The sequence below is a fragment of the Lingula anatina genome, chromosome 10 (assembly GCF_051362555.1).
Source record: "Lingula anatina isolate TDL-2025a chromosome 10, LinAna3.0, whole genome shotgun sequence".
NCBI classification, from domain to species: Eukaryota; Metazoa; Brachiopoda; class Lingulata; order Lingulida; family Lingulidae; genus Lingula; species Lingula anatina.
Window position 1 is genome coordinate 2,548,641 of NC_141776.1, and position 16,937 is coordinate 2,565,577.

At 39.7% G+C, this 16,937-nt stretch overlaps 2 protein-coding genes across 4 annotated transcripts in view; both read left to right on the forward strand.

The window, feature by feature from the left end:
* The window catches only part of LOC147759367 (SH3 domain-binding glutamic acid-rich-like protein 3), a 191,822-nt gene that overhangs the window by 153,812 nt on the left and 21,073 nt on the right, over positions 1-16,937 (forward strand). Inside the window, exon 1 of one of the 3 annotated variants that reach the window (XM_086997499.1) lies at positions 11,073-11,179. The exons of the other annotated variants lie outside the window; for them this stretch is intronic. Within the exon in view, the coding sequence (XP_086853625.1) occupies positions 11,077-11,179 (103 nt within the window). The 5' untranslated portion in view covers positions 11,073-11,076. Of the gene's footprint in view, positions 1-11,072; positions 11,180-16,937 lie in introns of those variants that run through there. 3 annotated transcript variants of the gene reach the window in all.
* Positions 14,076-16,886, forward strand: LOC147759382 (uncharacterized). The gene has a single exon (XM_086997489.1). The coding sequence runs from the start codon at positions 14,197-14,199 to the stop codon at positions 16,042-16,044; it is 1,848 nt and encodes a 615-aa protein (XP_086853615.1). The 5' UTR covers positions 14,076-14,196; the 3' UTR covers positions 16,045-16,886.

The window sequence follows — 16,937 nt, forward strand, 5'->3', positions numbered from 1 at the left end:
GATTTAAATATCAAAATAATAATGGTATAATTATATTTAAAAAATAAGACGACCAAGAAAAGAAAATAATAAAAAGAAAAAGATAAAATATTATACAACGAAATGAAAAATATTTTTTGCTTAAATTTACGTAGAAAATGTAGGCCCAGTATTGTTGCCAACTCGACATCATCCATCAGAATCTATTCCCTCCGTCAAACTTGCAAATAATGCATTTGACTTGCTGACTAAATATATTGCGGGAACTCCATATCTTCCCCAACTTCCCCGCCTGATCGCTGTGAGTACGGGGCCCCGTATCTCGAAAGCATCGCGTATTGCGAATCGCTATATGAAATAGAGGCTACAATGTATTATATAGGACGAGTATGGGCGAGTTATGGAATCGAGACGCTTGCGCACGTGTGCAACATAGCGAAGCTTTCGAGATACGGGGCCCAGGTTACATGTACCAACCACAATTTAAAATCCCATTCACTTCCACTGTAACGTTTAATTCTCTTAAAAATACTTTCCATGCTTCAACAACTGCAACACTTCTGGGTTAAACACTTCTACTCAAGGCCTGAAAATATTTTAAAAATCAGGGTACATTGCTGGTGTAGCCTTCCAGTGACATGACAAGACCTACAAGGTGCTGCCGCCAGTAGGCTGAAATAAGCACTAAAATGAAGCAGGGGGGAGGGCATATAAACCTGGCCCCAGGCAGTAAAATTTCACCACTATAAAAATAACACACCAAATTAAAGGTAAATGAAGAAATTGATTACTAAATTTAATTTTAAAAATTTCAAATGATTCAAAATTGAAAAATAAACTAATTTTTCTCATATATGCAAATGTCTTGCCAAACAAGGAAGGCTGGAAGTGACGTATCACCTACAGCTTACACCACAGCCGCCAACAAAACATCGTGCCTCGATATGAAACCAAACAACTTTGGTGTTTTTAGCCTCCAAATTCTACAAAAATCAAGTTGTCTAATAAATAAGCCGACCTAGGGTTTAATTTTTAATGATGTGTGATTGTATTTATTATTATTAAAGATCCCAATTACAACAAAGAATTATTTTGGTTTAGCGCTTTTAAGATTTTTAATAAAACATTCAATATTAACGAGGCTATAAATCATCTCCTGTAGTTTAGTGACTTTGCCGCGCTTTCGAGAAATTAAATTTGTTGATCATTTCGCGGCAGCGAAAGTTTCATGGGTTGCGTCGATCCCTTAATTTCGCCGACCTGGTGGGTTTTCTCATATGAAGTGCCTAAAATTAACCTTCCTATATTATTAAATACAATTAGAAATAATTTACACTAGCGATCAAGCACCATGTCTTTATCAAGGGTGGGAGAGGGGTCGAAAATCCCCTTGGGTACACATATAACTCTATAAATACAAAAGGCAAATACAATAAAGGCAAAATAAGTGTTATTCTAAGGAAAGCTAGCCCACTGGCTTTGCTTTTTCAACACAATCAACAAAATATTTCCAAAATAATTTTTCAAAACGACACCAGGAAGCAAACGAAATTAAATCAACCAAATGGTTAACACCGGCTGGCTTTGTGAATTTCACCAACTTGTTTATTGCAAACGAAACAGTTTCGCTCATGCGCAGTTGTTTGAATCCTGTGCTCAGCTACCGTGCAGACGTGTACGGTACCAGAGACGAACAAAAACAAAATTGAGACACAATACACAGTGATCTACAATCTCACATTGTAAGTAGTGAATACTTTAATGGCGTATAAATATTAACAGTTGATCGACCACACGGTTTTTTGAAGTACTGTATAGGCATATTATCAGGAATAACGCAATAGTGGGAAAGACTAATTGTTACGAATAAGCAAACTTCTTTAGTCTTTTTCACATCTATTTTATTTGCTTGTCATTGAAATTGTCACGTAGAAACTGAAATGAACAAAATACATCAAATTAAGAAATTATCCTTAAATTATGTTACAATTACAACTAATAAAGTTCTTATTAACTGTTTAAATTACTAAATGATTCATAAAGTCTTACCTCATTGCGGGAATTAGTGACTTTTAATGATCAGAACATAACTATGATAAGCGCGTGCTCTAGTAAAAAAAGTAAAACGCTATCTCCACCGATGTGCATAACAGCTAAGACGGGCCAAACCTTAACATGGCTTCCCTAAATTGTGAAAGCAATTTACACAATATACACTGTTTACCTTATCATTACGTATAAAAAATATTTGCTCGGAAATTATTAAGAATTACCGTACCTTAAACACCTTTAAGGAACATCAAAACTTACTGTTAATTACCGTATTAAAACATAAAATACTTTGCAATCCCATAAACACAAATAGCTCAACATGTAACTGTCTTTAGAAAACAAAAGTGTTCATTAAATCTACACAAACTGTAGCATAGAATCATAACAAACTGACATTGTCACAGTTAACAGTTATTTTGGCTCCTCGACGGGGTCTTCTCCGGTCAATAAAAGAATTAACTTGTGCACTGGTCTCTCATATGTAGAGTCCCTAACTTTCAACTTGACCTTACGCACATATCCATCTGCACTTTGAAAGATTTCTGCTATGCGACCAAGTGGCCACTGATTTCTTGGTGCACTGTCATCTATCATGAGAACAATATCTCCAACTTGTACATCTCTACATTGTTTGATCCACTTTTTTCTCTCTTGTAATGTAGGAAGAAATTCCTTTCTCCACCTGTTCCAAAATTCATTGGCTAGATATTGAACATGTCGCCATCTTCTTTCCTGTGTGTCTTTCCTTATGAAATTCCCAGGTGGTGGCATCACGACCTTAGTTTTCAGGGTCAGGAGCTGATTTGGAGACAAAGGCATTGGAGAATCTGGTGACTGTGTATCAATGTAAGTCAAAGGTCTACTGTTAACTGTGGCTTCTGCCTCAGTTAACAATGTGGACAAGGAATCATCATCTAAACGGTCACTGTGAGCTGTGAGAAGTCCTGATAAAGCATTTCTGGCTGATCTGATCATCCTTTCCCACACGCCTCCCATATGTGAAGCATGAGGAACATTCATTTCAAACTGAATCCAGTCACAGTGGTCTTTCAGAAGTTCTCTCCTGATCTTGTCCTGATCCATATCCATAAAGGCAGTTTCTTGCTCTCCCTTAACTCCAATGAAATTGGTTCCACGGTCTGCTCTGAGTAGACGTACTGGTCCACGCCTGCATACAAAGCGTCTGTAGCAGTTAATGAAAGAATCTGTGCTGAGTGAATATGCAACTTCTATATGAATAGCACGTGATGCTAAACATGTAAACATAGCACCATATCTCTTCATCTGCTTTCTTCCCTCCTTCACATAGAATGGTCCAAAGAAATCTACTGCACTGTAGGTGAATGGAGGTGCTGGTTCCAGTCTGTCAGCTGGAAGATCTGACATTTTCTGACTCTGTGAGTTTGCTCGTAGCTTACGACAGGTCACACATTTCCATATATATGATCCAATCTTGGCACGGCCAGAAATTATCCAATAACCACTAGCTCGGACTTCATTAAGAGTAATGCCACTTCCCGAATGTCCGCATCGTGTATGATAGTGGTCAATTATGAGATTTGTAACGTGATGATGCTTAGGCAGATTCACTGGGTGTGTAAGCTCTCTGGGTAGATTTGCTTTCTTTATACGACCACCTACTGTACTCTGAGTAGTCCATCTTCACATAAAAATGGGTCTAGGCGGTATAGTGAACTGGTTTTCTTGATTTGTTCGTTGCGATATCTTGCCTGTTTTCTCTCTGTGTGTTCACTGTTATCTTCTCTGTTAATTGCTTTCAGTATTTCAATTTCCTTCTCAAATGTAGCAGTCTGTGTTGACTTGAGAATGATCTTTTCTGCCACTTGTATTTCTTGAACATTCAACGGTTCATTGTTTGTCTCAACTGTGTTCTGCTGTGTAGATTTCCTGTTCTTGGCTTTTTTCAGCTTCTGTATGAATCGTAAACACCACGTAACAACTCGTGTTGCTCTGTTCCAGGAAGAAAACCTTTTCAATACATCAGACAAGTGATCGTGGTTGGTTTCTATTTTAGTAGCAAATACACTGACTTCAGATTTGCGTACTTCTGGGTCATCTGGTGCTAGTCTGAATTTGGTATTAGTGGTAGATAGTGGTTCATCAATGAGCAGGAAGTCTGGCCCATTCCACCACTGTTCGTTCTGTAGTAGCTCTGTCACACCTGTTCCCCTGGAGGCTATATCAGCTGGGTTGTCACTGGACTTAACATGCCTCCATTGCGATGGCTGACTGACTTCTCTAATTTGTTGTATTCTATTAGCTACAAAGACATGAAATCTTTTAGCATCATTATTGACATACCCTAGAACAACCCTGCTGTCAGTCCAATACACATGGGTGATGTCCTCATACTCTAACTCCTTGGCAAGAAAGGTCCCCACCTTTATAGACATCACTGCTGCTGACAACTCTAAGCGTGGGACTGTCACTGGTTTAGAGGGAGCTACCTTGGACTTGCCCATAACTAATGTGGTTGCTATTCTTCCTGTGTTGCTTTTAAGTCTCAAGTAACTACACTGACCTAGGCCTTCTACACTGGCATCTGAGAAGTGATGAAGTTCTGCAGTAGTCACTTCACCAAAATCATTTGGCTTATAGCACCGTGGTATATTCAACTTGGTTAAGTTCAGCAAATCTGAGCGCCATCTTTCCCATCTGCATCTAATACTCTCTGGCACTTGATCATCCCACTCTGCACCGTCTCTGCATAGCTCTTGGAGAATTTTCTTACCGGCAAGGATGAATGGTGAGACAAGGCCTAAAGGGTCAAATATGGAACTTACAGTGGAGAGAATTCCCCTTCTTGTTAATGGCTTATCATTGATCTGGACCTTAAACTGAAAACTGTCCGCTTCTACACACCACTGTACTCCTAAAGCTGGGCATATTGGCAATGTGTCTCTGTTAAGGTCAATGTTTCTCATTTCTTTGGCTCGCTCTGACATTGGGATTGTATTCATCACTTCACGGTTGTTTGATACTAGCTTGTGAAGTCTTAGGTTACCTTTGTTCAGCAGCTCTCTTGTTTCACTAACAAGACGTATAGCTTCTTCACTTGACTCGATGCTCTTGAGTCCATCGTCCACATAAAAGTCATTCTTAAGAAAGGCAGTGACGTCTGGTGAATACTCATCTTGGTAGTCCTCTGCTAGTTTCCTCAGTCCATACAATGCGCATGCTGGTGAACTTAACGCTCCAAATATATGAGACGTCATTCTGTATGTGATGGGATTAATACTGAGGTCACCGTCTTTCCACCATAGGAACTGTAAAAACTTTCTATCCTCTTCTTTCACTTTAAACCTGTGAAACATGTTCTCCATGTCACCCATGATTGCTACTGGCTGCTCTCTAAACCTCAATAAAACACCTATGAGCGAGTTATTCTGATCAGGTCCTTTCAACAGGCAGTCGTTTAGCGCAACATTTTCATGTTTTGCACTGGCATCAAACACCACTCGTAATTTCTCACGTTTCTTGGGGTGATATACACCATGATGTGGTAAGTACCAACCTCCATCTTCATGAGGTGATTCTTCTGCATAGCATTTATCTTTGAGGTCCTGCATAAAACTGTTATAGTGCTCATAATACTTCGGGTTGTGGATTAGCCTTTTCCTTAGCTGCTCTAGCCTGATCTCAGCTGCTGGTTTGTTGTTTGGCAATGCTGGATGTCCATCTTTAAATGGTAGTGGCATCTCGTAAAAACCCTCGTTGAAATGTATGCCCTCCTCCATAATCTTCATGAACTTCTGGTCTTGAAGGCTTAGCCTTTCATCTTTCTGTTGGTCGAAACCTTCGTCAAAGAGACTGCAAACCTCAGCGGGGCTGATCTCTGTCACTTGTGTTCTAAAGGCAAAGGCATGTGTTGCAAAGCTCTTGTTCTCATCTATGGGTCTTGATTTGTCCACTGGCCCTACTATACCCCAACCTAGGTTACATCTGTATGCATATGGCTCCTCTCCTCTACCATGTACGTATTCCAGACCTCTAATGGCTTTCATGCAGTTTACTCCCAACAGCAGCCCTACCTCTATGTCTGGGCGATAAGGAGTAATCTTATCAGCAATTGAGTGCAAGTGTGGCCATTTCTTAGCAGTTTCTGGTCTGGGTATCTGTGATCGCTTAACTGGAATGGAGTCTCTGGAGTATGTATCTGGGAGCTCAATTAATGTCTCTTGGTTCAGACCTCTCACAACAAGTCCTCTAACTTTCCTGCTCGGGACGGTTTTTTCTCCAAGTATGGTTGAAAGTCTGATGTCTACATGCTTCCCTTTACATTCGAGTTCACTGAGGGTCGAGGACTTTACAAAGCAGGCATCTGACTGCTCGTCTAGTACTGCATATACCACTGAATAAATGTCTGGATTATCCTCGTGGTGCACTACAACTGGCACTATCATGGAATGCACATTCTCAGAACTGTGGGTGGTATGGCATTCAGCTGCTCCCACTACTTTACTAGTGTAATTGTCATCGTGTAGAATTGTTGGATGATAAGAGTTACATTTTTGGCATTTCATTTTATTTCTGCATTCATGTTTTCTGTGACCATATGCAAGGCACCCAAAACATAAACCATTATTCTTTATAATGCTGATTCTTTCATCCATTGTCTTTTCTTGCATTTCTGGGCATTGGTGAAGTTTATGTTGTTCCTTGCATAATATACACTTGTGAACGTGTCTTTCGTTGCTGGATGCAGAGGTACTAGACAGTACTGTTTGTGCTGGAACTCTTCTCCTTGATGCTGGTATAGGTCTCTCTGGTGGCGGTGGAACCTTTCCAAAAATGGGGTCAGCCAATTTTCGTGCTTCTTTCTGCACAAAATCGACGAAAACCTGAAAGGTTATCTTCTGTCCCCTTTCCTTCCTTTCATATACTATAATGCTTCTCCATTTATCATGCAATTTGAGCGGCAGCTTCGTCATTAGCCTCTTAAGGTTATCAGGATACTCGAGGACTGGAATGGCATCTATTTCTTTTACTGCATATTCACATTCCCTTAAAAATATGCCGTATTTGTCTAGTGCGACATAATCATCATGCTTTATCACTGGCCACTGTAAGGCACGGTTTATATACGATGTCGCAATCTGTTCTTGGTCCCCATACCTTCTCTCAAATTCCTTCCATGCGGCCTTGAAACCAATGGATGCATCTAAGTGAACGAATCCTAGCGTAATTTCATGAGGCTCACCTCTGGTGTATTGCAGTAGATAGTTCAGTTTTTCATCGTCAGAGTCGCATGTTTCTATGATTCTACTTTTGAACTGTCTCTTAAACAGCACATATTTGATCGGGTCACCTTCAAATACTTGAATCTGAATTCTTGGTTTACTGAGTTCCTTTGCTATCGTAGTTTGCTCACACAAAGTGAGTGGGGCACAAGATGTTAGTGCGTTTTTGGGCGTAGATGGCTTTTTTATATTTGACTTTGTGAAGTTAAAATGCTTTTCCAACTCACACATCGTTTGGTCTATATCCGACTCTACCCTTTTCAGTTCTGCTTGCAGAAGTATCATTTCTGCTTGTGTTGCCATCTTTTCTAAATACTATGCTGATCGTCTTTCACTAAATCGTCGCTGAGTTTCTACTGTTAGACTTGCCCTTCAAGAAATCAACGGAAAATAGCTCTTTTTCAATTTTGAATGGGCACTGTAGAAAACATATAACAGCTAAAGCTCTCAAATTAAGCACATATGTGTGATATCATGTGAAGAATAAGTTCTGTAAATTTCAATCCAAGCAGTTGAGTACATTTTGAGACAGAACGCTTAAAATGTGCAGCAAACCGTAACGCTAATCCCTTCAAGATCTCGACGAAAACCGGAAGTGCGTCATGACGTCACTCGCTTCTACTTGGAAAGCTGCTGTGTGATTTTCCGATGAGAAATATTTCGTGGCTCATACAAATGTTCGGAAAATGACCATGCAGATAAAAGAAAATTCACTAATCAAAATTGAAACTGCGTAATTAAAAAACATTGTGCATTCCTGACCTCGACTTGTCAGTGTAAACAAAGTGTACTGAACGCAGCGCAAGCAAGCACGTGAATGCCGCGTTTGATACTTTGTATCAGACGCTTCGTTTTACTTGACAACACAGTGTTTACGATGGGCATGACAGGAAAAATAGTGCAAAAAACAAGCACTTCCGGTTTTCGTCGATTTCTTGAAGGCGTCGATTTCTTGAAGGGCGAGTCTACGAATAAGCAAACTTCTTTAGTCTTTTTCACATCTATTTTATTTGCTTGTCATTGAAATTGTCACGTAGAAACTGAAATGAACAAAATACATCAAATTAAGAAATTATCCTTAAATTATGTTACAATTACAACTTATAAAGTTCTTATTAACTGTTTAAATTACTAAATGATTCATAAAGTCTTACCTCATTGCGGGAATTAGTGACTTTTAATGATCAGAACATAACTATGATAAGCGCGTGCTCTAGTGAAAAAAGTAAAACGCTATCTCCACCGATGTGCATAACAGCTAAGACGGGCCAAACCTTAACACTAATCTTGGTGCGTAACAAATATATAATCGAGTCGACCTACATGTACTTTATGCATTGTACTGCACGTTGAAAGTGTGTCGCAGAGCTTCGACGGAATCATATGAAACTCGAGGACACTGGGTCATTTTAGATTTTTATTAATGTGTTTTTATTAATAAGTTTGTTAAGCAGTATAGTAGGGGCCTTACGATATGGGCATGTCATAGAGAATTTCATATACGCCCTCAGCAAGTACAACTGAGACAAGTAATTGGTTTAGGGTTAGAGTATCAAAACGGGTCAATATTCCAGATTGTTGATTAGGGTTTTTATACCAATGCATTTTCAGTGCACCCTAGATAAAAAAAACAGGTTTTTGCATGGTCTGCCCTTCTCTATCTCTTAATTCTCACGCCTCTCTCTCTGTTTCTCTCTCTCATATAAAACACGGAAGCTTTGGTGTATCCATACTGTAGCAAATGTCAAAACAAAATCACCGTCGGAGGAATAAACATTTATTTACACTCGTCTAGAAACAATCAATATGGCGACGGTGAACTGAAATTTGATTGAAACAAATGAAAGAAAAAGAATAAACAAAATATAAATTTTAACTTAATAAAAATATCACAATGAAGACACCACAATACAACACATACCTTAAATATCTATAAAAATACGTACATAACAATGCTGTCTCCACTCTTTCGCGTACAGTACTAAGTGTGTTACAACCATGACAATACATGGTGACGTTTTATTACCAACAGAACACTAATCATCCTACATATGAGGGCGCCACTCACACCAAGACGAGACAACACAAAGTAAACAAGACAAACAACAAAAACAAACAAAGCAAAACAAAACATAAAAAATTGCCGACGACACATACCACACGGGGCTTACAAACATCTACTTGTTTTATCGTGGTGATATTAGACTGTACAGCACCAGGACGAGTCACGGATAATGTGACTTCCTCTACGTGCCCCTGTCTTCCTCGTAACCACAATGTTAAAATACAACTTGTCATATAAACATTGGTCGACACCACCGCGTTAGGACCCAAAATCACGAGCATAAGATTTAATCGAAGACGTTTATCTCTCAAGCCAGTCAGATAAGATAACAGGCCTACCCAACTACCAGACGCGGCACCTACGGATCCAGAATAAACCGGTATATCAGACCACACTACCCGTTTTCAAGGTGTGTGTCAGATCATATTACGGAGTATCATACCCCATCAGAAAATTTTGTAAGCCTTCAGTTGTACCTGTCATCCGGGTAGCACTTAGGATCATCGCTATCACATCGTGCGCCAGGCAAAATGGGTGAAGTGGCTGATACTCCGTAATGCGATCTGACACACACCTTGTTGTTCTATAAAATTTTAGTGCAGTTTGTGTTATTTATCTTTTTTAATTTTTTAGTTTTCCTCTCCATTCCCAGCTTTTCATTAGAAATACCATTCAGAATCAAATGCATTTCACTTTTAAATCTGCAATAAGCACTGGAATGATTTTGAATATTAATAGCACATTCTGAGACCACCACGTCGTCAGAATTATCATTAAAAAGTAGATTTATTCCACGTTGTACTTGTCACTGAAAGGCAACAGGTAAACCATTGCGCGTTTGTCTTTGAAATATCCCAACTTGAGGGAGTGGCCCGGTCGGACTGGCAGAATGGTCAGTGGCAACGTTTGATTGAAATCTGTTCAAGCAATTTGACCTTCCACGACAAGTGCTAAGCTAAATAATGACAATGTTTTAACAAATTTTCCTTTCGTAAGCAATTGACGGGAGTTGGCCCCCGAGTTCATTCTTCAGTATATTTAGAGAGTGTGATATTGGAACGCTTTATTCGGTTGAAGGGGTGTTTTACGGTGAAATGATTTTTTTCTCTCGGTATATGCATGTCAAACACTACACTGCCGCCCTCTCAAGACATATGACATGAATACCTTTTCACTGAGGCTCCAGATGTTCTGGGATACATCACTCGAGTGAAAGGATATTGTCTTATATCTATCCCACACACAGACCGTGGCACCCATGGCCGTCACACCAATCAGCGAGCTGAGAAATCTACAGGACCACACCCTCTCGCTCTCTCCTTGTCAGTGAGGTACGTGACATAATATTAAAATAGTATATAGGTTATTAATCAAAAATAACATTACAGGTGATACAGTACTGTGTTTTGTTAGCTACGATTTTATATCATAAATAACGCAATAATTGAATAGACCGACTGTCGTGAGTAACATATACATGTAAGATCGGGACGAATTACTACTACTACCAGTTCTTTCATATTGTATTGAAATTGTGATGTGGAGCGTCAGTGAAGTCATGAAAATAATCTCTCCATCCCCCCCCCCCATCATTCCTTCTTACTGCGTTTCTTTTCCTACCCCTTTCTCTCTCTGTATTAAGTTTATTAACAATTTACTCAAAAGGGCTCCGACGAGACTCAATATTCGACCAATGTATGCGAGATACAGATAAAAGCTATGGCCCCGTGTCTTTCCAGGTTGCTGTACTACGCCATGAAGACTGCCTCCGTTAGCTACGTTTTGGCCATTGCCATTATGGCTGCCTGTGTGGAGTTTATTGGTATGTTCTTAGCCATTACAGGACCCACTATCCACGCATGCAGGGTCGTCGGTCTGTTCAGTTTCTTTGCAGGTATTGTGTGTAGGGGGTTTGACGCTAGATGGCGCTCATATACTAGTACGAACAATCAAGGCCAACTCACATGATCCACAGTGATCAAAATGGCGGACGTGAATCGAATACTACTGTTGTCACTCGAATACTACTGTTGTTAGCCATTATTGTAATTCGCTATACTAGCCTACAGTACTATAGTACAACACCTGTCAACTCTTCTCAATCTGTCAATCGCAAGCACTTTCAGTGTCAGAATTTCGCGGTACTGACTGTGACGTCGGCGCAAGGGTAGCCAAGACCATTGGCATGAGCGCCCATTATCGTCAAATCGAATTTTGGCTTCTAGTTACGTTTTCACGACTAGTCGTATTTTGCCGTCTGATCTGATAACTACGACGTCTAATCGTGTTTTCAATTTTTGGAGAAACCTCCACCCATGAGGTGGAGAGCCCAACTTCCCCGCCTGATCCCTGTGAGTACAGGTTGCAAACCACTATTAAAAATCCCATTCACTTCCATTGTAACGTTTAATTCTCTTAAAATACTTTCCATGCTTCAACAATCGCAACACTTCTGGTTTGAACACTTCTACCCAAGTCCTAAAAACATTTTAAAAATCAGGGTACATTGATGGTGTAGCCTTCCAGTGACCTGACATGACTTTTAAGGTGCTACCGCCAGTCGGCTGAAATAAGCACTAAAATGCAGCAGAGGGGATTGTAAACCTGGCCCCAGGCAGTAAAATTTCATCTTGATATAAAAAATAACACACCAAATTAAAGGTTAATTTCTAAATTTAATTTTAAATATTTCAAATGATCCAAAATTGAAAAATAAACTCATTTTCATCATATATGCAAATGTCTTGCTTCAAAGTTACCAAACAAGGAAGGCCAGAAGTGACGTATCGTCTACGACTCATACCACAGCCACTGAGCACACGAACAAAAAATCGTGCCTCGATGTGAAACTAGACAACTTTGGTGTTTTTAGCCTCCAAGTTCTACATAATATCAATTTGTCTAATAAATAAGACGATGTAGGGTTTTATGTTTAATGATGTGTGATTAAATTAATTATCATTAAAGATCCCAATTACAACCAAGAAGTATTTTGGTTTAGCGCTTTTTAGATTTTTAATAAAACATTTAATTTTTACGAGGCTATAAATCATCTCCTGTAGATTAGTGACTTTGCCTCGCTTTCGAGAAATTAAATTTGTTGATCATTTCGTGGCATCGAAAGTTAAATGCGTTACGTCGATCCTTGTTGGGTTTTCTGACATGTAGTGCCTAAAATTAACCTTCCTACATTATTTAATGCAATTAGAAATAACATTCACACTAGCGACCAAGCACTGTGTCTTATTTATCAAGGGTGAGAGAGTGGTGGAAAATTTCCTAAGGTACACATATAGCTAACACTATTAATACAAGAGGCAAATACCAACAAAATATTTCCAATATAATTTCTCAAAACGACACCAGGAAGCAAATTAGATTAAATCATACAAACGGTTAACACCGGCTGGCTTTGTCAATTTCACCCACTTTTTTACTGCAAACAAAACACTTTTGCGCATGCGCAGTCGTTTGAATCCTGTGCTTAGCTACCGTGCAGACGTGTACGGTACCAGAGACGAACAAAAACAAAATAGAGACACAATACACAGTGTTCTACAATCTCACTCCGTAAGTAGTGAATACTTTAATAGCATATTTATATTTACAGTTGACACCATACGGTGTTTTAAGTATAATATGGGCATATAATAAATAAAGCAATAGTGAAAAGACATCTTGTAGCGTCACAAATATGTAATCGAGTCGACCTACTTTATGCATTGTACAGTACATTGAAAGTGTGTCGCAGAGCTTCGACGGAATCATATGAAACTCAAGGACACTGGGTCATTTTAGATTTCTGTTAATGTGTTTACACTACAGTTTGTTAAGCAGTATAGTAAGAGCCTTACGATAGACGTGCCATAGGGAATTTCATATACGCCCTCAGCAAGTAGAACTGAGACAAGGAAGGTGGTTTAGGGTTAGTGCGCCTATATCGAATGTGTCAATATTCAAGATTTTTGATAAGTGAGTCATCCTTTAGGACAATTGAAGTTTTTTACCAATGCATTTTCAGTGCAACCAAGCTAAATAACTGGTCTTTGCGTGGCATGTCTCCCTCTATCTGTACTCACGCCTGTCTCTCGTTTCCTTCTCCCTCCCTCTCTCTCTCACTCTCTCTCTCTCTCTCTCTCTCCCTTCTCCCTCCCTCCCTCTCTCTCTCTCTCTCTCTCTCTCTCACTCTCTCTCTTCCTCCCCCTCCCACCTTCTCTCTCTCTCTCTCTCTCTCTCTCTCTCTCTCTCTCTCTCTTTCTTCTCCCTCTCTCTCCCTCTCATATGAAACACGGAAGTTTTAGTGTGTCCTAAAACGTGGGGCTTAAAACATCTACTTGTTTTATCACGTTGATATTGGACTGTACAGGACCAGGATGATTCACAGATAATGTGACTTGCTGTACGTGCCTCTGTCTTCCTTGTAACCACAATGTTAAAATGCAACTTGTCATATAAACATTTGCCGACACCGCGGCGTACTTTTGATCCATAACCAGGAGAATAAGATTTAATCGATGGCGTTTATCTCTCAAGTCAGTCAGATAAGATAGAATTTATTCAGCCATTTATAAAAATCTATTTTTCTTTGGAACAATGATTGATGCCTTTTTTGCTTTACAGATTGCGATCGTCTGCCCACAATGGGAATCTAGGTGTAAAGGACACCAGAAACCGTGTCAGATGACATGGTCTGATGTTCGTGTATATATGATCCAGAAGCAGTGTTAACCAGTTTAGTCACAGACAGAAAAGGCCACGGAAAAACGCGACATCATGAAGTGACGAGACTAATTATACAGCCTTTTGGCTGTGTGTAAACCTTATATTCGGTTTAAAGTCATGGCATCAAAGAAGTTGTACGAGGAGTTCAGTGACAATTTTCTCACGTGTCACATCTGTCTTCACGAGTACGATGACCCGCGTGTCCTCCCGTGCTATCACACTTTCTGCCTGGCTTGTCTTGCCCAGCACGTGGCAGCGAGTGGGACGGGAGGCAACATCACGTGTCCAGTGTGTCGCCAGGAGACGCCTGTTCCACAAGGTGGGCTGGAGAAACTTGTCCGTAACTTCTTTTTGTCCAAGGTAAAGGAGTTCATGTTGACAACAGAGAGTAAAAGCAAAATGTGCGGTAACTGTGACTCACAAGTTGCTCAATTTTACTGTCAAGATTGCAAACATTTTTTCTGTGAAAACTGTCGACAAAAACAGCATGACGCTATAAAATTTCTGCAGGGACACACAATGATTTCAGAGTCTGATCACGATAAGCAAGTCCAGGAAGAAATGGACGCTACGCTATTTTGTGATAAACACAAAGGACAACAGTTAACCTTTTATTGCACAGATGACAATGTTGTTGTGTGTCGTGATTGTATTCTCACCAAACACAACAAACACAACTGTGTAGACATTGCAGATGTAGCTGAAATCCACAAAGAAAAAATGAATAGTGCCGTTAATGATGTATCTAAGAACATTTCACTATTTGAAAATGCAGAGTCGGAAATATCTAAGCAACAGAAAGATACAACTGACGCCGTAAACAAAACGGTGGCCGACATGCAACATCATGAGGCGGATATTATAAAAGAGGTTCAGCGCATTTCTGCTCGGTTGATAACAGAAGCAAAAGACCACGCCGCAACGCACATGAAGTTACTCGAGGCTGAGAAAGATCGCGTTCAACTACAGAAAGTATCCATCCACAGCACATGTGAGTTTGCCAAACAGCTTGTTCAACATGGCTCCCACACGGAGGTGATGACACACGCTAAAAATATCCAAGCAAGGATGAAAGAACTGAACAATGTCAGACCCACCATACAGGTAAAAACAACAGAGATCACTTTCAGTAAAGGAAAACTTCCAGTGGACTTCTTTGGTCGTGTGAAGAATTTAGAATGGCTACATACCGCATCTCTGGTGGGTGAGTTTGAGAGCAGTGTGCAAAATGTTTGGGAGATATCGTGCAGTCAAAGTGGAACAATGTATTTAGTTTCTGACTGGCCGGGTAGACTTATAGCAATATCACCATCTCATGAGGTGATATTCCAGGTTGATGTACCATATCCCAGTGGTGTCACCGTGCTCAGTGATGACAGACTGGTGGTTACATGCCAAGATGTATGCCGAGTGTATTCTTCCTCCGGGAAACATGTCCAAACATTTGGTCAGGGTGACATGTCTGCGCCCAGGGGTGTTACTGTGGACAACAATGGACACATACTTGTCTGTGATAAGACCAATAACTGTATCTGTGTGTATGACGCTGTGCAGTACAATCTTATCAATAAGATCAGTGTTCCTATGTGTGAAGATCCACGATACATTGCAGTGCTCCCATGTCGTGACACCATTGTGGTGAGTGACAGAGAGGGACACTGTGTATATGGAGTGACCCCCGAGGGTGATGTAGTGTTCCAATATGGTACACCAGGTGAGGGAGACTCAGATGATGGATACCTGGACTCCCCCTGGGGATTGTGTACAGACAGCGTGGGGCACATCTTCATTGCTGACCAGTGGAATGACAGGGTGGTTGTTCTGACCTCAGATGGTGAACTGTTGAGATACGTGGTGGGTCCACAGCGGGTTTCAAAGCCAGCAGGTGTGGCCATTGATATTAAAGGACAGCTTGTAGTGGGGGAAGAAGAAGGCAAGGTGAAAACATTTCGCTATGTTTCTTAACTACAATTTAAGTAATATGACAGACATTACCAAGCAACATCATTTTTACAACAAAAAGAGAGAAAAATTACAGCGAAACTTTGTGAACATACTTGTAGAACACATAATTATGGACATTTTTGAAATTTTAACTGTTATATTGGAAGGTGATGGTTTAAAAACTATTAGTTATACGATAATGTAGAAGCGGGAAAGTAAAATTATTCATTGTGTACCTTAATTCTGTAAGCTAACCAATTTCATGTCGAGGTTCTAAAGTGACAACAAAACAAATTTAACTATTATTTTTTCACTCTTTTTTTTTTTTGCACTTTTACAGTCAAGAAATACTACTGTATAATGAAGTTAAAATCTTTTATTTGAGCAATGACATAGTTTTATATGTTTCTAAAAAAAGGACACAGTACGAGAATTGCAAGTGATTTTACCTTCATTGAATCAAAGGTTCATGTAACAAGCTTCCACGATCTCTTGTATTCTTGTAAATAAATGCTTTTAAAAATATCGTCAGTAATACCAGTATTTACCGTGAGACCAGCAGGAATATTGTGAGAGTAACATTATGCTTTTACCTCCATCTCGCCGCAATATCAGCATGAAGGCGGATACAAGTCACCGTTACCACGTACGTCTCATACACTACACGTGGATCAGCTACTTGGACCTGAGGTCACAAACTCAACTCAAAAGTAAATGAGCAATATATTTTAATATTTTTATGATATACTTCTTTTCATGTACAAATATGTGAGTTTGGATATAAGTTGTAATTTGTTATCAGAAAAAGAAAAATGAATTGCTGACTGCCATTACATAATACTATAAAGAATGTAGCGGGCGTGTGACTTGATTAATTTGATTGCACAGTTTGTGTTATTTATCTTTTTTTCTTT

Coding starts and splice junctions, on each gene's coding strand:
- LOC147759382 (XM_086997489.1), top strand. CDS start 14,197: ATGGCATCAAAGAAGTTGTACGAGGAGTTCAGTGACAATTTTCTCACG.